This window comes from Gallus gallus, chromosome 5 (genome assembly GCF_016699485.2).
Source record: "Gallus gallus isolate bGalGal1 chromosome 5, bGalGal1.mat.broiler.GRCg7b, whole genome shotgun sequence".
In the NCBI taxonomy this organism is placed as follows: domain Eukaryota; kingdom Metazoa; phylum Chordata; class Aves; order Galliformes; family Phasianidae; genus Gallus; species Gallus gallus.
The window spans coordinates 38,641,450-38,663,249 of NC_052536.1; the positions used below are offsets into that span (position 1 = coordinate 38,641,450).

The following is a 21,800-nucleotide window of genomic DNA, read 5'->3' on the forward strand; positions in this document are numbered from 1 at the left end:
CTAGCCTTACTCCAAGGCATCCTTGTAGCACAGACCCCACTGTGGTCATACTCAGGTCCTGGGAGCTCTGTAGCTGTGACGCAGCAGCCTAGGAAGGAGAGCGATGGTAGGCTTAGAGTAAGGGCTGTGGGATGGTTGGTGTGAGGAGCAGGGCACAAAGCACTGGAGGACTGAGACAGAAGACCCAAGATGCACAGTGTTTGCTCTGCACTACATCCAAGTTGTATTTTCCTCTCACAGGGAGAACTTGTCAGTCCGTGGCACATCCTGGTGGGTGCGATTCATTTTCCTTAATATCTGCCTCTTCATCCTCCTCTTCTTCCTCACCACACCGGCCATCATCGTCAACACCATGGACATGTTCAATGTCACACGACCTGTGGAGAGCCTCAAGGTAGTACCTGGAACACAGTCCTGGGCCCTGAGCATGCCTGAGCTTTGGTGCCTGTGTCCACGGGGAAGGGCAAGTTGGTGTCCATGCATGAGAAAAGGGGTGGGAAGAGCTCCAGGAAACGTCAGAAGCTGCTGGTAGCACATTGCCTTCCTGCTTATTGACCTAGGAGCTGTTGGGAGAGCACTGGAACTTATTATATTTTCATAGTGCCTTTGGCTGTCTGCAAGCTCTTGCTTCCTGGAACATGTCTCTGCTCACAGAAGGGCTGTTCCATGTATACCTGCCTGCAACATCATGGAGCAGTGGCAGTGTAGGCAGGCACAGCTTGTTGCTACCTGGAGCTGGCAGAGTCCTAAGAGGGTGTTCACCATCTCTCCTCCTGCAGAACCCAATTGTTACCCAGTTCTTCCCCACGCTGCTACTCTGGGCCTTCTCTGTCTTCTTGCCCTTCCTCGTCTACTACTCGGCCTTCTTTGAGTCACACTGGACAAGGTAAAGAGACCCCATGCTCCTCTAGGGCCACTCAGGGCCATGCTGGATGGGAGGAACCTCAGTAGGATCATCACTCCAAGGAGTGCAAAGTTCTCTTTTTTCCCCTTTCCCCAGGTCAAGTGAGAATCAGCTCACCATGCACAAGTGTTTCTTCTTCCTGGTGTTCATGGTCATCATCCTGCCCTCACTGGGGCTGACCAGGTACAGACCAGCCTGCAGCCTGGGTGTCACACTGGGGTTGTCTTCTCCCTGCAAATGAGCCTGAGAGGGCTGAAGAACAGAAGCTGCTTCCATCACAGATGACACATGGCTGTCCCTGGGAAGGAAAAGGCTTATGCGTTAGTGATGCCAAGCTGCTCCCAGACGAGCACAGACAGAAAATACCCCAAAGAGTAGGTGGGGATCTGTCCCAGGCTGCCACGGCTAGCCTGAGGTGCTGTTGGTGCCTGGCTTGTTGTGAGTCCTTCAGCAGATCCCAGAAGGACCAGGTCAGGTACCTGCATAGTCTTGGCTCCAGTGAGTGTGATCTGAGCCTAGAGCGGGGCAAAACAGGTGCAGGCTGTATGTCCCCCACACTGCTCTGTCTCCCCCTCCTGAGCTGCCCCTTTGTTCCATCCAGCTTGGACCTCTTCTTCCGCTGGCTCTTTGACACCCACTTTCTGGACCAGGCCGACATCAAGTTCCAGTGAGTAAAGGCCTTCTCCCCAAAACTTGGGAACCTGCAGGGCAGAGCCCAGCACCAACTCTGCCGCCCTCTCACCCTCCCTGTCCATGGGGCAGGTGCGTTTTCCTCCCAGACAATGGCGCTTTCTTCGTCAACTACGTTGTCACCTCCAGCCTGATTGGGACAGCCATGGAGCTGCTGCGCATCCCTGGCCTCCTCGTCTATACTGCCCGGCTCTGCCTCGCCAAGTCAGAGCCTGAGCGGCTCCACATCAAGCGGGTACGTGGCCCCGGCTTGTTCTGAATACACAGGTGATCCTGTGCACCTGGGGAGGCAAAGGCAATAACAGTGTTGTTGGTTGTGTCTCAGAGCCAAGCTTACCAGTTCCAGTTTGGGTTGGAGTACGCGTGGACCTCCTGCATCTTCTCCGTCGTCATGACCTACAGCATCACCTGCCCCATCATTGTCCCCTTTGGTGAGTATGGCCCCGCTGTGTCCCCATCCATGCTGAGAACACCTTGTCCCAGCTGTCAGAAGCAGTGTGGAGACTTCCCATGAAATACGGAATGAACAGTCACCAAAGATCCTCTGTCTTCCCAACAGGTTTGCTCTACATGCTGCTTAAGCACATGGTGGACCGATACAACATCTACTACGTGTACATCCCCACCAAGCTGAACCAGCGGCTGCATGTCGCTGCCATCAGCCAGGTCGTGGTGGCCCCCATCCTCTGCATGTTCTGGCTGCTCTTCTTCTCCGTCCTGCGCCTCGGTAGGGACAGCTTGGGACTGCCCCTTGCCTCTTCTTGGGGTCACCAGTCTGAAGTTCTGGGGGATGAGCTTCACCCTTGAGGGATGATGTTAGACACAGTGTAGGGGGTGGGAAGAGGGATGGGAAGACATGATGAAGATCTGAAAGATGCAGGGGTATCAGTTAGTGTTTGGAAGAGGGGGGTGAGGGCTCAGAGCACCCCCAGCACACCCCAGCCTGAGGCTCAGCTAACTGTACTGCAGGTCCTTGGAGGCTCACGTGTTGACCCCATGTCTCTGCCCTAGGTCCCACCCGCCCTGTCACCCTCTTCACCTTTGTGATTCTCCTCTCCTGCATTGTCTTCTCCTTCTTTGGCCTCTGCCTGAAGAAGCTACAGCCGCGGAAACCATCCAGCTACCAGGTAAGCATGGGCAGCTGCTTTCCATCTCCCACTCTGTGCCTTGCTTGGGTGCATTTGCAGTGCAGAGTCAGCGGGTTTGGCTACTCTTGGATTAGAACAAGGGCAGGGATCGGTCCTGTCCCTGGCAGTCAGCTCTTCAGCATCCCTCTTTTGGTACCCATGCAGGAGTTCCTCATCAGCACTGTGTGGTGCTGTGGTTAGGAGGGTCATAGCCAGCATTTCTAGCCTACTTGGCTGAATCCTATTTTGGTGGATTTGGACCCAGCCCTGGTGGGGGATATTGCTCTGGCTGGAGCATCCCAAAGCTTTTCCCCTTGATGCTGTGTGGCTTCCTCCTGTCTCCCCTCCGCAGATGTCCGATCAGTCCGAGGGTAGCTTTGCTGACGCTGAGCGGAGCAGCGTATCCTCCACTCCCAACTCCAATGTGAGTACCTCTCCCCAGCCCTGCTGTGGGCCCCCAGCTCACTCCCAGCCTGGGACAACATCCCCTTGCATCTAGCCTTTGATCCCTGACCTCACTGCCCCTGGGGCAGCTCTTCGTGGCCACAGTGCTGCAGGAGCCCGAGCTGAGCCTGACACCGGCAGCTTCCCCGGCACACCAGTCTTATGGCACTATGGGCAACCACCTGGAGCTGGCAGAGGAGGGGGAGGACTGTGGTCTGCAAAACTTCGAGACAGAGCTGGAGACAGTGGAAGGCGAGTACAGGACCGGCCCCGTGATGGAGAGCCAGCCCCGCTACCAGTGAGCATCCTTGCTCCCAGGGTGAGAGCCAGCACCAGTGGGTGCCCACCTCACTGATGGACCCACACATGGGTGATTTTGGGGCGGGGGAACATCAGGACTGATCTGAGGGAGGGACCTTAGCCCATGCAAGGCAGCGTGGCCCTGCCACTGCAGACAGGCTTGGCCACCCTGCACCCCTGCAGCCCCATCTGTCTCATCCAGTCTGGGATGGGGAAGAGAGGTTGCAGGGGGTTGGGGTGAGGTCACCCTGAAAGACTGTAGTGCAAGAGGAGGAGGAAGGCCCTGCCTATGGCCACGTGTCCCCTCAGCCATGCCAAAACTTTGCTTGCCCACCCGCTGCTGCAGCCATCCTGCTGCCTCCCATGGCCCTGGGTGCTGTCCTCAGCCTGTGCAGTGCTGAGAGCACTGTCGTGGTGGGGCTCGCCCTCCTTGTGCCCTCCCTCTGCTGCTGCAGTGTGATTGTGCCCTCGGGTCTTCAGGGACAAGTGGATTTTGTGGCCATGACAGCAGCTGCCTTTCAGTGGTTGTTCCCATCCTCTCACTCCTGCTGTCCATGCTCCGCTCAGGGCTGCCTGTGGGGACCCACACAGCTCCATCCCATTGCAATAGCAACAGGGGGCTGGCAGCACTCCCTGGCTTGTCCAGGAGCCTCTGGAGCACAAATCCTGCTGCACTGGACGTGTACACACCTGCTCCTGCCCAGTCAACATCTCTGGGCTTTTTGAGCCCCAGATGCAGAAGCAGGTACTGCCCCCCCAGCCTTGCTCCCCCAGGATGAACACACACAGCTCTGCAGTGCCTGGGTGGTTTCCTGCTGGGGTAAAGCCACAGCAGGCAGCTGATAGCAGAATGGTGATGGTGCCCATGGGGGCACCATCTGCTGCCTCCTGGAAATGCAGAGGTGGGGCCCTTGAAATCCTGCCTCTTCCCATGAGTCAGTCATCCTCCCTTATTGCCAGTTGCCCAGGAATGGGGCAGTGCTCAGGCAGTTTCTCCTGGCTCTGGTTCAGTGCTGTAGGGGTTGGGGCTGAACTGGTGCCTGCCCATGGACCTTACGTGGGATGCGAGAGCGCTGATCTGGGTCTTTCCCCTGCTCGGGGGACTCACATTTGCATTGCACTTGTGGGAGGGTGCCCTGCCCCAATCCTTGCTATCCCCAGGGGTGGTGGAGGGGTCGGACCCCAGGGAACAGCACTTCCCCTCCTCAGCATTACTGAAGCTGTTGGGAGTGGGGGGAGTTGAGCTGGAAGTCTCAACTCTCAAGGCTGGCAGCCCTACTGCCCCCTGGCTTCTACAGGCCCAGGTGGTGGCTGTGGCACCCAGAAGGGAGCCGGGGGGGGTTGCTGCTCCCAGCTCCCTGAACTGTTGTCCTGCAGCCACTCATCTTGGGGCTGGCAAGATGCTGGTGGCCCCATCCAGCGACTTGATTCTCTCTTTCTGGGGGGATGCAAGTGTCTGCAAGTGGCACTGAGTCCTGGAGAGCTCAGACTTGGATTGCCCTTGGCTGCCACACTGTAGGAATGTGCCAGAGGTCTGTACCTTCTTGTTATTTATCGCTATGACCGTGCCTTGAATAAAATGACTTCACCCACCTGCTGCCTGCATCATCACCTCTGCGCGTTACTCCAGGCTGGTGCTGACAGCCATTGTCACCCTCTGCCCAGCTATAGACCCTCTCCAAAGGCAAGTGCTGGCTGTCCCCTTTGCATCCAGCCTGTGGCATTGTGGCAGCAGCACAACAGGTCCAGAAAAGGCAGCGACTGGAAGAGCTATCTGGGCTGAAACGCCTTTTACCCTTTGGGGGTAAAGGGAAAGATGCAGGAGCAGAAAAGGTGCAGGAGGAAGAGAAGCACCCTGTGGTGTTACCTCAGAAAGGCTGGTACAGGGCAAGGGGTGTCAGATTAGGTAAAAACTGGAAAATTCAAGGCTACCCCAGCAAACTCCTCTGTCATCCTTTGTTAAGCTTGCTTAGGCCTCTCAAAATAAACGGGCAGACGAAAGGGCAGAGACTCTCGATTGTTGTTTATTAAACAGTACAGCTGGGTATAAGAGGCACACAGACTAGTTTGTTTCCCCTAGGAATTACACAAAACATGGCACAGAAGAGGAGGGGAAGCTAAAGGACAAGGGGACCATTTCGTGCAGTAGCACACACTCCATCCCTCACACATCTACCTACCTGCCACTCAGGTTCAGAACGTTCCTGCATGGTGCTGATGCCCCAGGTCAGGGCTGCAGCAGGAACTGCCCTATTCACCACCCCCTCCTGCCCTGTACCAGACTACGGAAGCACAGCCTGGTATCACAGGGAGGGGAGCACACATGGCACATACGGCTCTGCCCTGACACCACTCCCCCCCCAATCAGGGTCCTTGCTGTGTGCTCAGCACCACAGGGCAGGGGACAGGGAGGTAGTGACACGTCTCATGGAGTGCCCTTCTGCCCAGAGGGAGGATAGGTCAGCACAGGAGGGACGTGTCACAAGAGAGACAATCACAGCCCTGAACACTGGGCTCCTCCTGCCCTGAAAGAGCAGCAAAAAAGGGCACTGGCTGTAGATGAGCACTTGCTCCTTGTCCTTACCCTGGGATGATTTCTCCTAAAGGTGACGACTTCTCCATAGAGATCAAGTTCAGCTCCCTTGGAGCGTGCAGGTACCGCCTCCCAGCCATTCCTTTGGATGCTTTCTGGCAGGTGCTGCACTCCTGCCCTAACGTGGCCCTGCTGCTCAGTGCTAGCCGTGTGCCTTCTCCCCTCCGTAGTGGCTGTGTCTCAGGTATGGCAGAGTTATTTCTGCAGGGTGAAGAAGCTCTGCAGATGGGCACTGCGTGCAGATGGGAAGCACTCCAGGTCCTGCCAGCATGAGCAGAGAAATTCCAGCCACGCTTCCCCTGGCCAAGAGCCAGAATCATTTCTAGAAGCCGTTGCCATGACATGATTGCAACCTTCATTGTTATTTTAAGACATCATTTCTTGTATTTGCCTTATTCTTCTCAATACAAAACATTAAATAGCCACTGCTGCTGGTGCACTGGAGCCAGCTCTTGCGTTAAAATCACCTGGCCAAGTCAAATGGAACCCTTCTAGGCAGCAGCCTACATCACTGAGAGCAGCCTTACCATGGCATTAATGCTATCTCCCACCACTGGGAACACACTACACTGCGACCAGCCTCACACAGGAGAAGGCTCTCAGCAGGGCAGAGGAGCATCAAGATCACTGCCCAGGGCGATGCTGGGTGAAGAGGGCAGGATGAGAGCTCACTGTGGGGCTTGAGAGGTCCTCACCAGCGGTCATCTTATGGGGATGGGCAGCAAGAGGAGGGCAGGGAGCCAGCAGAAGGCCAGAGCACAGCTACAGGTGCCGGCTCACAGGAACCTGGCATTGGGTGGTGGTGCTGTGCTGGACGCTCTGGGCTACACTCAGGGCGTGCCCCAGGGCCACCAGGAATGGCAGGGACACGGCAGCATCAAAGCAAGGCGAGATCACAAAGAGAACCCAGCACACGTGGCTGGAAGGAGGTGGGCTGGTGCACAGAGACAGACAGAGGTGGAGAGAGGCAGAGAGGGCGAGTGCTCACCCTGTGCAGGGCCAGGCCTGGGGTTAGTCCCCCTCCGGGAGGACCTCCCAGCCTCGCTGCATGGCTTTCACCACCGCGCTGTAGAGTTCGATCCAGGCCTCCCGCACATCCGGGCTGAAGGCAGCACCCAGGCACTTCTCCAGCATGTACAGCAGGGACTCGCCAACTGTCTGCAATCCGAACAGGGAAGTGTCAACGCAGTGCTGGGGGACAACAGGCAGACCCCTTCCCTCGCTCCCGCACTACTTTGGGTGAGATACAGCAGTGCACCAAGCCATCACCCTCTCCAGATGGGAAATCATAGAATCACAGAATCGTTAAGGTTAGAAAAGACCACTGAGATCACCCAGTCCAGCCATCAACCCAATACCACCATATCCTTAAGTGTGACAGCTACATGCTTCTTAAACACCTCCAGGGACGCTGACTCCACCAATTCCCACCTGGAATGGGCAGCCCGTTCCAGTGCCTGACCACTCTTTCAGGGGAGAAATATTTCCTAATATCCAACCTCAGCCTCCCCTGGCACAACTTGAGGCCATTCTCTCTCATCCTATCACCATAACCTGGGAGATGAGGCTGACCTCTGCCTTGCCACAGCCCCCTTTCAGGGAGTTGTAGAGAGCGATAAGGCCTCCCCTGAGCCTCCTCTTCTACAGACTGAACAGCCTCAGAAATGCTTTGCTCCCCTCTGCCCCCCCTCTCCAGGCAGGAAAACGAGGGCAGCTCAGGGGCTTCCCTGACCAAGCCAACGTCTCCAGCAGCTCAGGGTTGTGCTGAGCCTCCTCCCCAGCCAGCTGCACCCAGCACAGGGTGCGGGAGAATCGGGACTGTCAAGGGTTGCACAAACAGCCGTAGTGGGATGGGATGGTACGCCTCACCGAGAAGGACTCAACCTTCACACCAACAGCCTGATGCTTCTTGCCAAGGTTGCAGAGATATTCTTCCAGGCAAGGCAAGTCCTCCAGGTGGCTGACGGCTGCATCAATCACCAGCATCACCTGGGGGAGCACAGCAACTGCACCACATTAGTACAAGGCCGGCCCCTCTGCTCCACCCTGCTCAGCCCAGCAGCCACCACCACCACCTCCCAGCACAGGAGAGGAGCTGCTGCAAGCAGCGCTGCTGGCCTCCCTTCCTGGAGGAGAAAGTAGAACCTCTGGAAGTTGCCAGGATGGTGCAACAGTGTAGAAGGCAGTTCTAAGGTAGGCCAAAGCATTTTGGGGAGGGGGAGATAGCCCAGCCAGAAAACCTGGTCTGGCGATGCACAAATGGCAGTGGGCTCCCAGAGGGATGAAGAATCACGTAGAAGCGGGACAGAGTCAATGAGGGATGAAGGGAGCAGACAGAGCAAGTTAGGAGAGATTAAAGCCTGGGCACAGTTAGCCCGGCAAAGGCGAGAGGTGATAGAACTGTACTCTATAATTTCAAGAGGGAAATTATCTCCAAGTAGATCAAAGAGCTGTTTCAGCTTAAGGCAGTAAGAGCAGAAATAAAGATGGACATCGCTGTCCAATAAGCAGCGGCAGGGAAATAGCAGAAAGCCTGCAGCGATCAGAGGAGAAGAGCCTCTCACGAGGAACGAGGCCAGGCGAGGCACTCAGCCGCTTTAAAGATGGAGGTTATCAACGCCGGTTTGAAGATGGAGGTTACGGGGTTACGAAGGCAGCGCAGGCTGCGCTCCGTCCCAGCAGTGCCGCTCCTCCGGGCTCACCGAAGGGCTGCGCCGCGTTGCTCCCAGTTCTCGGCGTGCGGGAGCTCCTGCGGGGCAGCCTCGGCACCGCTCCCTCCCCGTCCCGGGGGCAGAGCAGCTTTCCCGTGCGCTCTCCCCGACGCCCGGCAGTCCCGACCCCACCCGCGGATCGCCCCCACCCCTCTCACCTTCCGGATGTGATCCAGGAACTCGGGGGCAGCCAGGCACTCCTGGGGGCTGGCGAACCGCTTGCAGTTGTACTGGAAAAGGGGCAACAGGTCAGGGTCCAGATCGAACAACCTGCAACGGCGGGAGAGAGGCCTCATCTTCTCTCTTCGTCGGCTCCATTCGGAGTCCCGCTCGCCCGCCGGCAGCCTCGTCACAGCCCGTAGGGAAGACGCTGAGATACGCCCGGCGGAGTTCGGCGCGGCTCCGCCAACACCTCGAGCTCCCGCCCGGCCGCAACGCGGGGCATCCCCGCACCGCCCGCCGGCCGCGCCGGGGCTCCGCTCCTTCTCCGGGCTGAGCGCCCCGGGCGCGGAGCCGCGCTGCTCCCCGAGCCCCCGCTCACCTGGAGAAGAGGACGACGCCGTGCTGCACCGGGCTGCCGCTCACCCGCCGCCAGCTCTCCCGGATCAGCGCCTGCTGTGTGCGAGACAGCATCCCGCTCTCCATGGCGGGGCGGGGAAGAGCCCGCCCGTGGAACCTGCCCCCGTCCCCGCCGCCCGAGGTCCGCTCCGCACGCAGCAGGGTCGGCGGCGAAGCGGAGCCCGAAACGGAGCGGAGCCGCCCGCCCTCCGCCCCCCGCCGGGCCCCCGCGCCCCCCCGGCCGGGCGGTACCGCGCCGAGCTGCCCCTCGGCCACCGCCGTCCCCACGGCAGATGCCTGCCCAGCGCCGCAAAGAGCCTCCGTCGTTTCAGGGTAATTAACGGCTGAACCCGGCGAAGGTGTTGGTACGCGGGGCGGAACGCAGCCTTGTCGGACGCGTTCAGGACTCCCAACTTCTCCAAGGAGAAGAGCGGCCTGTCGGTATCCAAGGGTGGGCTATAAGAAAGAAGGGGGCAGACTGTTTAGCAGGGTCCGTGGTGATAGGACAAGGGGAAATGGTTTCAGACTAAAAGGGGACATTTAGATTGGGTATAAGGAAGAAGTTTTTTACGGTAAGGGTAGTGAAGGATATGGAACAGGTGGCCCAGAGATGTGATTGGTGCCCCATCCCCGGAGACAGTCAAGGTGAGGCCAGACGGGGCTCTGAGCAGTCTGATCAGCTGTAGGTATCCCTGCTCAGGGCAGAGAGTTGGGCTAGGTGGCCTTTTAGAATCTCCTTCAACTCAAATGTTTCTGTGATGTGGTGAACTTCTCTTTATCACTCAGATAAAGGTAAATGGTGCATTTAATTTAGCCCAAGGGAACGTGAAGGAAACTTAGAGGAGTATAAGCAAGCAAGGGCTGAAGGGGCATGGCAGAACCCAGGAAAGCAGAGCAGCCTCATGGACAGGAGTTGCTGAAGGATGCAAGCACCACAGAAGCATCGGTGTCACTGAAACCCTCGCTCTGCTCTGGAATAACAACTGTGCCAATCTTATCCCATGTCCTGCTGCTGATTTCTTCTAACAGGTAGTGCAGATAGAGGCCTAGACCCCAACCTAGATGCACCTTGCCTCCATTCTGCCTGCATTGAGTCACTCTGCATCAGAGCATCACCATCCATCCTTGGCAGGAGGCACAGCACCTCAGCTCAGCTGCAACTCCTAGGGCTCTTTCCCTCCATGAGGCAGCCCGGTGGCACAGCCACAGGAGGCAGCTCTGGCAGCACCCCAACCCCTGCCCCACTCTCATGGGCTCATGGGGTCCTGCAGCCTTGGGACAGAGGGGACACAGTGCTGGGTATGGAGAACTCCAGCCTGGATCCAGACTCCTGAGTCCAACAAACTCACATGGAAAGTGAACTCCTTGAGAAGACTCCAGAGTCCCACAAGGACTTCAGCTCTCTGGCTGAGGAGCCAGAAGAAAGGACCTTAATTCTGCTTTGAATGTCACTGCTAGTGCAGCAATTGGACAGATCAATAAGATGGGAAAAGCATTACAACAGAGGTGTGATGATGGAAGGACTGACATGATAGAAAGGTGCTATAAGGGAAGGAAAGAAGATTGCTCACCTGAATCAGAAGATTCCAGGTTCACAGGGCAAAGCTTCACCAAGGAGGGATCTCCAGAACACCATCCTTCCCCAGTGGCAGTCAGCCCTGAAATGAGGTCTAAGAGAGGTGCAGTCAGGCTCCACCCCTTCTGGTCACAAACATGAATTGCCTTCACCTGTGCTCCCAGGGCTGACCGGGTCCTTTCCCCAGGTGATCCATCAGTGGTTCAGGCCGTGACTCAGCAGTTCCTACACAGAAGGGAAGCACCAAAGGCAGGCTGCTGGGGTTGAGGGATCAACTGATGAGTGTGAGTGAGACAGCATGGGGCTGCTGCCTCAGGTTTGACTGGGACATAGCACACCTCACCCTGGCTCCATGCAGGCACTGTACAGCTCACACCCCAGGGCGACAGTTCCCAGTGGAAAGGGTATCTCATATGGCAGTACTAAATGCATGACCACGATGGCAATGGGAAATGGCAGCTCGCTTCCCCTCTCTGTGCCTCCCTCCCTGCTGCAGATGGTGGCCGCTTGCTGCTGGCACAGAGCAGACTCTTGTGGCAGCAGCTCATGCCCAGCGTGCCCAGCCCACTCCCACGGGAGATGGAGGTGCCCCAGGATGCATTGAGCTGGTGGGGTGGTAATATCCCATGCAGGTATTGCTCAGTGAGGGCTATGAGTGAAAAGGAACCAACTAATTCCCTATCCCTCAGTACTGGCTTCTTCGGAATGGTGTGGGGGCACATTCAGGAGCTGTTCCCTGCCCTCTGCCCTGCAAATCTATTCCCCAACACCCGCTCTCCCTATTGGAGGGTCTCAGGAAGACAACAGTACTTTTCCTCTGTCAGCACACATCCTCCAGCACAGGAGCAGGGAGCTGTCAGGAAGGATGTGAGGTGGGAGACAGGAGGCACTTCAAGGCTCAGAAACATCCAAACACCGTTTGCATGACTTAAAGTGAGGGCTCAGGAGACGCAGTGCTCCTCCTTGCATGCAGAGTAGCTGCTCCCTCGCAGCTCTGGGGCTGTCAGAGGCGTTCCTGAAGCTGCTGCGGCATCACAGTGCTGCCAGCACAGGCTGAGTCCAGGGAGGATCCAAAGAATAAAGAGCAAGCAGGAAAAGCTCCCTCCTCATTCAAGTGGTTAACTAGCCTTGAGGCATAAGGAAGCCCCAGGATGTGTCCAGAGGCTGAGCACTACAAACACTGCTGTGGTCTGTAGGTTTCCTGCCGTCGTCTCAGCTCCCTGGGCTCTGTGCAGCCAGCCCAGAGTTCAGCTCTTTCCTGAAGTGTTCTTAGATTCCTGCAAGACCTCCCCTGAAGCTGTGATGAGTGAAGAAGAACCAGTTCAGCAGCACAGGCTGCTCCAGTCACCGTCAGGATGCCTGCAAAACAGGGAGGCAGATGGCTGATGAAGTGCTCTGAGCCTTCAGTAGAGCTCTATTGTGCTTCAGAAGAACACGTTTAAAATTTGAGGTGGGTCTCTACCTAATTTACAGCCCCTTCAAAGTACAGCACCATCACTCACCTTGCGAAGTGTCATTGCCTCGGTTTACCCACAGGGCCGCTGTGACACGACAGAGATTTGCCCCCTGGTGCTGTTCTAACAAACCCAACCCCCGTCCTCCCCTCCCCTTCTGGGCTCCTGCTCATTTCCAATTCCTCATCCGTTGAGTCCTCATGAATAATACTGCTCTGATCTCACTGCCCTGGGCTCCCCGCTCACCTTGCAGCCAGATTCTTCAGCCTGATTAATCCCCTTTGCTACTCTTCTCTCTCATCTCGGAACCACAGAGCCCATTGTGTCCTCCTCAGCCCACCCTCAGGTGGGAGCAGGAGGCAGGCCGTATTTCCAGCCATCTTCTTACACTGCTCCTCAGGCCACGCAGCTCTGTAGCAAAGCAAACCACAAAACAGTTGCATAACAAGAAGCAAAAAAAGACACAGGAGAGAATAATCTTCCCCATAAAATGATTAAGGCAACAGCTGCAGAGCTGGCAGGCAGTGCTATGCCTGCAGGGAGAACAGGGCCACACCACTGGCTGTGGAGATTGGGGTGAAGGGAGGGGAGAGGCAGAGGAGGAACAATGTGTGGGAGAGAATTCAAGAGCCAAACAAAACAGTAACGTGCTTCCTGACATCCCTTTGATACTGGGCATCCTCAGCTTCACCCCAGACTTCCCATGGCCTGGCTGAGGAGAAGAGTGTGCAGACAGGTGAAACCCAACCAAGGCTGACAGGGCTCACAGGGACTGCACAGAGCTGACTTCTGAGGGGTGTGGGCAGGTCCGGCTCCTGCAGGCACAGGGACCTACCTCACTTGTTAGTCACTCACCTCATCATTAGCACCACTCATAACCCCCAGGTGCTGCCCCACCACCAGGCTGGAATCTCCCCAGAAACAAGCCTGGTGGCCTGGCAAGCACAATGGTGGCAGCAGCCACCTGGCTCCCGTCCCACCAAGGGACAGCCACACGGGCTCGGGCCTCCCCCCAGCCACCCTCCCACCCGCTCTGGATCACCTTTCAGTTGCTGACACGTTATGGCACAAGCTTGGTGCAATGAGCTGTTCTCTGAGGATCTCCCCCCAAGCCCCCCGCTGGGCTCACCTCAGAAGTGCTGTTGGTGTCAGTATCTGAAACGTCTGTTGATGGTCTCCGATCTCTGTTCTCCGTTCTTTCCTTCCTTCTTGCAACTCACATGGACACCACTGACCGGGGCATCTCCTGCCCCCATCAGTCCCACAGCAGTCTTCCCTGAGCGCAGCACTTTTTGCGGTGATTTATTGAAGCAGACGTTCTGCACTAATTGCATCCCGCCTTCACGCGGGGCTGTGTGAGCATCACCACCTTTCGGCTCTGCGCTCAGCCATCCGCCTGCAACACAAACCCCGTGTGTTGTGGCTTCTGTGTGTGCCACCCCTCTCCTGAGGAGCCCTGGGGCCTTCCCCTCCTCACCTACCTCAGCCCTTCCAGTCTTGGTTCCTGCCACAAATACTCTCCCATTCAGTGAGAAACTTTGCACCTGCAAACTGCAGAGTCAAAACGTGCAAGTGTTGATGAAATACTTCGGTTCCGTCGTTAGGGGAATGGTGTATGTGTGCCACATCACAAAGCGCTTTCCAACCCATTGGGAACTAAGGTGGATACTGAACAGCCACCATTAGCAATCCAGACTCGAGCCCAGCAGGCACAGCCAGCCTGCACCCATCAGTCCTACGGCTCTGCCCGAGGAGACCTCCAACCTACTTGCATTGCTATTATTTAAAGAACAATAGCAATCCTTGGGATAAACAGAAACTTCATCAGATTTATGGAGAATAAAAATGCACTGATGCTCAAAGAGGCCAAACAGGGTGTTTAGAAGAAAGAAACCAACTGGCCTGATAAAAACCAGCACAGAGAAAGTAGGAAGCTCAGTGGGGAGCTCATAATCAAAGCAGCTGTGGATGGGTGCACAACTTCTCAGGGACCTGCCTGTCCGTACCTTCCCCTTTCTGCCAAGCAGTGGTCCAATTCTCAATCCATCTCGTACTACTTACAGTTCCTTCTACCTTCGATATTCCTCATTACACCCTCCTTCTGTGAAGCGGTCCTTCCCTTTCCATACGACTCCTTCACAGCAGCCCCGAGTACCGCAGCAGTTGTCACTCTCTGTATGCTCTGTCTTGTATCTGAAGCCAATGAAGAACTTCTCTTTGGCTCCTTTGGCACTCCCAGCCCACGCTTTGCTCTGGGATGGCCAGCGCTTGTGCTCCTGTTGTCTGTTATTTAAGCCCCTCTCCTCGGAATCGCTTCCCATGGGATTTTGCCTGGAAGATATCAGATCATTGAAATTCACTTTCTTCAGCTGCAGTGGCCTGTTTGGGTTGTTCTCATACAATTTACAAAGAGACGACAAATCATTTCATGTATGCTCTCATTCCCACCTCAACCAGCCCCTCCCTTTCTGTCAGCCGGATTCCTTCTTTGCTTTGTAGCCATATAATTATTGTCCCTGAAGCATTTCAAGGGGTCAGTTGCAGACACGTTCATCTGGGCAAGAAAGAAACTCCCTTTCTGGCCAACGGAGAAAAATGGATACTCCAGAACTGCCTCATCCACAACTACATGGTGACAAAATCAGACAAGCAAAGCCCAAGAAGTCCCTTTTATCAGCTGCAGGGCTGCAAGATGAAGAGCTGCGGGTGAAATCTGGGGCTAAGACCATGGCTGCACGAATGGTAAACATGGAAAAAGTGATTCCCAGCAATCATAGCACATGGTAGGCTGTGCCTATTCAGATAAATCACAAACCTTCTTCTTTCAGATGATGCATTACATGGGCCAGAACTACATTCAGAGATGGCATATTAGAAAACAGCTCAGAAGTATATATCTATATATCTATATATCTATGTGCCAGTCCTTGGATGTAAACCAGGAAGATGGGGTAGGAGTCATGAAGATTTATTTAAGCATATGGAATTTGGGAGAGCGCTGTTGGAAGGCATTGTACAGTTTGGGAAACCATATGGGTAAACTGAAGGAAATGAGAAAAGAGGTACAGGAGATTAGAGGGACACAGAAAGCAAGTTAGAGTTTGCAGTAAAAGTTTCTATATTTGGTAAGCAAAAGCATTAAGCAGCAGCTTGAAGATCTAAATGAAAACACCAATTTATGGGGGGAAAAACAAAAGCCTGGTTCACGTTGAGGACCACATAATAGGAAAATGGCTGTGGGTTAGGAAACCAACAGATTCCGAGCATGGTGTAATAAAACTACATACGGAGCATTATACAAATGCCATCAACCATCAGTGCCACCCCCGTGAGCGCACTCACCTGAGGACAGAAGCCATTCTTTTGGAGGACTGGGAAGTGAAGCTCTACCTCAGATGTAATCAGCAGTTTCTGAGTGCTGCTGCATTTCTCTTCCTTATCCATCCCTCTGCACCCCAGAACAGCTCCCGTATCAGCAGCCCTTCCTTCCAGGATGAGAGCCCACAACCAGCTTCAGCTTTCCAAAGCAGCACAAAATACGACCATGCCTTACAGGAGCTCTGTTTGCCTATTCCATCACCTTGTGCAACTCGTAGTCCAGTTTCCAGCTGTCCCGGCTGTACTTCAACAGCCATTGGACCAGCTCTGAGCAGACTGGCCAGCACTGACAGTGGGCATCACTGCATAGCTGCACAGAGGAAGGCTGCATTTTTCCCCCCTCTAGTTCCACCCCTTGCAATACTGTACTCAGAAATACACGCTGCTCTGTCACTACAGCCTGGCACAGGTCCTGATTTACAATGCTAATCCAGTTTTTTTTTACAGATCCTTGCATTTAGTTCACAGCAAGGGCCTCATCTGTACAGGTCTGTGCATCGGTCTGATGTTAGGGACACTACACACTCACAATGACTCATAGAAAAATGTTGGTTTCTTGGAAAAAGTGCCCAATCTGTCAAGTTAGATGTCTGAAGACAACCCACTAGAAGCCTGATGAATATACCCATTAAACAGGACATACTACGTGTACGTACGATTGAACACAATCTTAACATAGAGAAATAAATCCATGTCAACAGAGAGTACTTTATCCTCAGCCAGACCAGCTCCACTTCTGCTGTGCTCATCAGTGCATTGCTTGGACTGCAGGAAGACCCCACCTTCTGGAACTGCAGCCTGGCAGCATTTATATGCTAAAAGCTGATACAGCTGATGCTAGCAATGGTTTCTGTTGTGTAGATCACCACTGTCGTAAGTCAAACTCTCCAGTGGTTCAATTTCAAGTCCACATTGCTACTTCAGTCGTGTGTGGTAAGGAGGGGGAGGAGAGGGAAGAAAAAGAAAAAAAAAAACCAACAAAAAAACAAGAGAATGCTTGAAAGAGGTATTTATTACAAAAATGAATTCGAAATTCTACCACATTTTCCACATTTCCCTGTACAAAACATTCATAGCTCAAGGGACCCATTCTCTCTGCACGCTGTACAGTGCAGTAATCCCATCTCAGAAGACAGTCAGACCACGGACGGGTGCACACACGTGCATGTATGCACACACACGTACAGCAGCAGTAGTAAGAAAGGCCCAGAATGTCCTAAAGTCCACATGGTTTTGCTTTCATAACTGGTACTTGACCAATGTAGGAGGGCCCACCTGGCTCCAAGTGCAGTCCCTTGGCTGTAAAGGAGAACACCCTTACCTACACTCTGCAGCTGGTGGAGACGCAGGGCCACAGCTAGGGAGGTGTTTGCACTGCCAACAGTACCTTGAGAGGAGGGAATGGTGTTACAACAGTACTTGTGAACGGAGGGCCAGCTCAGAATGCATCACACAAACATGGCCAGCAGGAGCATCTAAGCACAACAGCAGAAGACTTCAGATAAATGTCTGTGTTTCTATGTTGACAGCTGGTTCACTCTCAAGTCCCTTGATGAAGATTCTCAGAGTATACAAAAGGGGCAGCTGGCAGAAAAAAAAAAATCCAACCCTATGAACATTTGCTTTCCATGAAATGGTACTGGTTTTGCTCTCACTGTGATAGCTACTCACTCACACAGGATACTACGAGGTGTCCTGTCTTACTCCTCATTCAGGCATGACTGGATGCACAGCCTACAACATGGAGGAAAAATGACACATCCTGCACTTTGGGGAAGCACTTAAAGAAACAGAAGGAGAGCGATATAAAACGGAGGATCCTATCCATGCTGTCTGTGCACCAAGAACATTCCATCGAGATGCAAAAATAAAACTGCAAACGAGAGCAGTGCTGGCTGTCCCACTCACAGAACTGTGAGCGACACCAGCAAGCAGAACGTGACACAAAGTCCTCTGCTTGAACCAGGAGTAATATTGGCAAAGGAATCTCCATTCAAATCCTTCCCACAGCCACAGCTCTGTCTCACAACGCGTGTAGCCGACCTCCTGGAAACGGGGCAGTCCCTCCTGCTGGAATAGGTGCGTGCAGAGGTGTCTGGAGGGGGCTGCTAACACATGCTAAGATGAATGGCACGTCTAGGATGAGCCAAACGAGTCGAGAAGCCTTTTATTTATCCTCCAAGGACCAAAGAGGTGAAAATAGGTTTCAGATTTAAAAAAAAAAAAATAACGTAACAGGGAACCTGGAGATCTGCAGCTTTTTGTAGTCTGACTCCACAGACACCGTTTGATGAAATACTTCACTAGGGATAAAAGCAGCCCTGTCAAGGAAACATCAAAGAAACAGCTGCTCCAGAGAACAGCATCTTCTGGCCCTGGAAAGCACCGCGAGCCATTTTCCATGTGGCTGAGGAAGAGGACTGTGATAATCAGCCTGCAGGATGAGCCTGAACTCATTCCGCAGATACGAAGGGAAGAACAGAACTGAAGCAGCCCAAATTCTATCCAGAATGCAGAGTGCCCCGTACCCTTTGCCTACGGCAGCACCACGAGTCTTTTTATGCCAGTCAGTAAGAGAACCCAAATACATTTTTATTCACAAAATTTTGGCTACTATTTTGTTCCAGCTATGACCAGAGAAGGTGGGGTTTTGTTTGCCTGTTTGTTTTTGAGAAGCAAATATTGAATCAGATGCTATTTTTTTCAGTTTTCTTCTACTGAAAGAATACAGCAGCATCATTTCAGCTACTTGAAAACCCAACCCATGGAGCCCAGAAGTGGCAGATGCAACGTGTTCTTTTTTCACATCTGCCCTCTAGTCTTCAAACGTCAACCTTGTAATGCTTTTAACTCCAGATAAAAAATAAGATTGAGCTGGAGGTTGCTCCCTCTGGTGGAATATCTGCATTTTTTCACTGTATGGCTCCACGCCACTAGCAGCCTGTAACACCTAACAAACATGCCAGTCTCAATGCCAACCGACTGTTCTCAAAGGAGGATTTCTGAACTGGCAATCCCAAAGAAAAGAAAAGAAAACCAACATACCCTTTGTCTATATTGAGCCACCAATGCCCACCCACTGCTGTTAGCAACTGAGGACCAAAGTACTCTGAGCAAGGAACACACTGGCTCATCTTCCTCAGACAGTTCTTACAATGCTGACACCTTCAACATTACCAAAATAGCTGAGGTCACTGAGCTGATTTTTGCTTTCTATCAGAGATTTAAGATGACAGATAAAGAATGTTAGAAACTATCATCCCGTAACATAAGTTTTCTATGTTTGTCTGTTTGTTGCTTTTTGCTGTTAATGTTAAATGTAAATTAAAGGTTGGAAAAAAACCTACACTTCAAATCACAGCTTTTATCAGCACTTGTGGAAATTCCCCCACATGACAATAGGACTACTGTAGGAAAAACTCAGACTCAGGACAGCAAGGCTTTAGGCTGATAGTCTCGCCCAGAGCAAAGATGCTGAATCACACTGCTACAAAGGCAGCACTGCACTGCCATGTTGCCAACAGTTAACAATTCACAGCTGCTGTGAGATAAAGCAGGACAGCTCTTCTGCAGCCTCTTCCACATCCTTCTCTCCTATGTATCATCTCTGCAAACCCCTGGCTCATGCAGGTGGGAGCACTTCTTGCAATAGGCAAGTAGAAAAGAATCATCAAACCCAGTAGCTAATTAGTGTAACAACTTCCCACCACGAACTATCAGCAGGTGATAAACTCAAAACCTTTAGAATCAAAATCACAGGCCATCTGTGTTAGTTTCTAAAGGAGTCAGCTTCTGGAGAGAACCGTGGCACTCTGAGCAAGAGGCTTACAACAGCAAGCAGCTGCCCATGGCTCCTCTACTGAAAAGGAATGAAAGGCAGTCTGACTAGAGTCCCAGTCCCTCAAACAGAAAACTGTCCCAGGGATGCTAATGCAGCCTTTTGTGCTGTAGGAGTTGCATTAGAATTCAAAGTTTGATAAATGAATACACAATTGATGTTTTAGCTGACACACAAACCTGTACCCGAGCTTTAATGCAAGGCTGAGAAGCAGAGCAAGAAATCTGAAAAGAGAAGCCTGAGTTCCTTGAGACATACATAAAAGAGTTCTGCAAATATTAGTTCTTGACACAGGAACACAGCTGGGGTCTGAGTAGCAACCAAGAACTGTGACAAGAAATTCAAACTGGGTAAAGAACTGGAGACGGAATACAAAGAACATTTACAAAAAACAGACCTAATACAGCAGAAAGGCACCTGATAAATAACATTCCACTTTCATGGAAGGGGTGGATTCAACATCCAAGGGCTCCTGACACTTAAAGAATTTTAGCCTGCCCTCACATTTTCTTCTACATAGTAATCAAATGGACAGCCATTCACGGGAGGGAACATGCTCCATACTGGAATACAGTGCCCAGATGCCAATGTGTGTTCTGCAGTTCTGCAGCTGCTACTTCCTTAAGATGAAGCCTTTTTTCTAAAAACATAGATAGTGGCACTGAGATGGCTGGGATCAAAAGACAAATGACAGCTATCTAAAATGTTCACCCAATCATTTTAGTCCCAAGCACACACCCAAAGGTCAGCCTTCACAGAGCACTGGGGCAGAAAATAAATCACCTGCTGTTCCCACTGTAATTTCCTTAGCAGTGTCAGACAGAACTGCAAAGAAGCTACAAAGTGCAGTGCTGGAACAGTCTGGATCTGAGCACGGGCCCGAAAGGTGATTGTTATAAACCATTAAAGGTGACCAGAAAGCAAGGCGGTATAAGGGGGTAAACAGTCTCCATCTCCTCTGTCAGCAAAGGGCCTGGGAGACAGACGAGGCACAGTGGTTCAGGAGTGGTTCAAGCAGACCCCTTTCAGTCAAATCCTAAAAATTCAGGGTCGGAGCAAAAAATAAATGCAGACAGCCAAGGCTGAGTAGTAAGGAGATCCCCACAAGCTTATTTGAAGGTTTAAGAAAAACCTTACCATAAGAAAGGTCATGAAGCATGATTCATGTTCCAATCTCTGGACACTATGAGGCTCTCAAACTGCAATGACACAAGAAGGAAGACAGACAAAAACATGTGAACATTCAACTACATTCAGTCCCCAGCTTGTACTGGTCTGACTGCTGGAATGTCACTGCTGTTTGCTTGTGAAGAGTCCCAGTATATTGCTCAAAAGAACTGAGATCTAACCAGCCAGTTGTCCAGGAACATCACCTAATTCATAACATGAGTCCTTCTAAGAGGATCAGCTTCTGCATCTCCTAACGCAGGCAGTGCAAACAAATGCCAGAGCAACGGGGCTACTACACCCAGAGTTCACCCGAGAGGACACTTTACACGTCCTCCAAACCGCCAGAACCAGCTTGATGTGCAGCAGTCCTCACGCTTCTTCTTCTCTGTCCCCAGATGCTCTTTGGTGGCTCTAGAACTCCCAGGAGTCCATCCACCGGAGCCCTGCCATGGGGCTGCTGGGGTCAGATGCCATGGGTCCTATCATCCCGTAGGACAGAGGATGGAAGAGGTAGAAGCTGTGGGAAGAATTAAAATGCCCATCAAGGATTGCACAGTTTTCTGTCTCAAGAGCAGTGTAGCATATTAGTCCATATGGGTATCCTATGGGACCTTTGTTTTTAGGATGGCTCTAAGCTCCACTGGGGACATTCTTACCTCCACTGAACACAACACATACATAACCCACGCTTTTATCACTGGTGTCATTTTCTTTTAGAAAGCAACAGCTTCAGAGAAAAGCCAGCTAAGAAGATCTACAGCAATGAGGAATTTGCCTGTATTTGAGAGATCTGGCACCACTTAGCAAGGGGAGCAGAATCAGAAACACTGAACTGTGAGTTCAGAAGGGAATGAAGCATCTGCACTGAGTAGTAACAGGAAAGAAAGATTCCCTGCAATTAAAGGATGTTTTAAAACGTATTGCTGAGAGCTTAGGACTTGACTTGATGTCTTAGAGTCGAGATCAGCAGAGATGAGTGGCAGAGACGAACGTCGAGGGCAATTAATAGGCACAAAGTCTCCATTAAGACTGTGGCTGTTAGGCATTGAGAAAGAGC

General features: G+C 52.8%; 3 protein-coding genes and 1 long non-coding RNA gene across 28 annotated transcripts in view; 1 reads left to right on the plus strand and 3 right to left on the minus strand.

Annotated features, from left to right (window-relative positions):
* The window catches only part of TMEM63C (transmembrane protein 63C), a 27,416-nt gene extending 22,359 nt beyond the window's left edge, over window positions 1-5,057 (plus strand). For all 21 annotated transcript variants that reach the window (XM_046942557.1, XM_046942558.1, XM_040701881.2 and 18 more), the window contains 10 exons: window positions 241-394; window positions 780-886; window positions 1,001-1,087; window positions 1,506-1,571; window positions 1,667-1,829; window positions 1,920-2,025; window positions 2,154-2,321; window positions 2,606-2,721; window positions 3,074-3,145; window positions 3,255-5,057. In XM_046942557.1, the coding sequence (XP_046798513.1) occupies window positions 241-394; window positions 780-886; window positions 1,001-1,087; window positions 1,506-1,571; window positions 1,667-1,829; window positions 1,920-2,025; window positions 2,154-2,321; window positions 2,606-2,721; window positions 3,074-3,145; window positions 3,255-3,467 (1,252 nt within the window). In that variant the 3' untranslated portion in view covers window positions 3,468-5,057. The remainder of the gene's footprint in view (window positions 1-240; window positions 395-779; window positions 887-1,000; window positions 1,088-1,505; window positions 1,572-1,666; window positions 1,830-1,919; window positions 2,026-2,153; window positions 2,322-2,605; window positions 2,722-3,073; window positions 3,146-3,254) is intronic.
* NGB (neuroglobin) lies at window positions 2,317-9,521 on the minus strand. Of its 3 annotated transcripts, none has more exons than XM_015287549.4 (5): window positions 9,311-9,521; window positions 8,928-9,039; window positions 7,928-8,047; window positions 7,047-7,216; window positions 2,317-2,461 (listed from the first exon to the last, which is right to left on the minus strand). In XM_015287549.4, exons 1-4 carry the CDS (start codon window positions 9,412-9,414, stop codon window positions 7,070-7,072), a joined length of 483 nt encoding a protein of 160 aa, XP_015143035.1. In that variant the 5' UTR covers window positions 9,415-9,521; the 3' UTR covers window positions 2,317-2,461; window positions 7,047-7,069. The 3 variants fall into 3 exon arrangements, with proteins under 3 accessions (XP_015143035.1, XP_015143034.1, NP_001026722.1); XM_015287548.4 differs by lacking the exon at window positions 2,317-2,461 and adding an exon at window positions 5,474-6,319; NM_001031551.2 differs by lacking the exon at window positions 2,317-2,461 and having other exon boundaries at window positions 5,474-7,216.
* A 1,483-nt stretch (window positions 9,522-11,004) lies between these two features.
* On the minus strand, window positions 11,005-13,392 carry LOC121110903. The gene is made up of 3 exons (XR_005860472.2): window positions 13,017-13,392; window positions 12,604-12,768; window positions 11,005-12,262 (listed from the first exon to the last, which is right to left on the minus strand). It is a non-coding gene; the product is annotated as an uncharacterized LOC121110903 (long non-coding RNA).
* Window positions 13,393-16,729: 3,337 nt separating this feature from the next.
* POMT2 (protein O-mannosyltransferase 2) overlaps window positions 16,730-21,800 on the minus strand; it is a 28,174-nt gene continuing 23,103 nt past the window's right edge. For all 3 annotated transcript variants that reach the window (XM_025150894.3, XM_025150895.3, XM_025150896.3), the window contains exon 21: window positions 16,730-21,260. In XM_025150894.3, coding sequence (XP_025006662.2) covers window positions 21,155-21,260 — 106 coding nt within the window. In that variant the 3' untranslated portion in view covers window positions 16,730-21,154. The remainder of the gene's footprint in view (window positions 21,261-21,800) is intronic.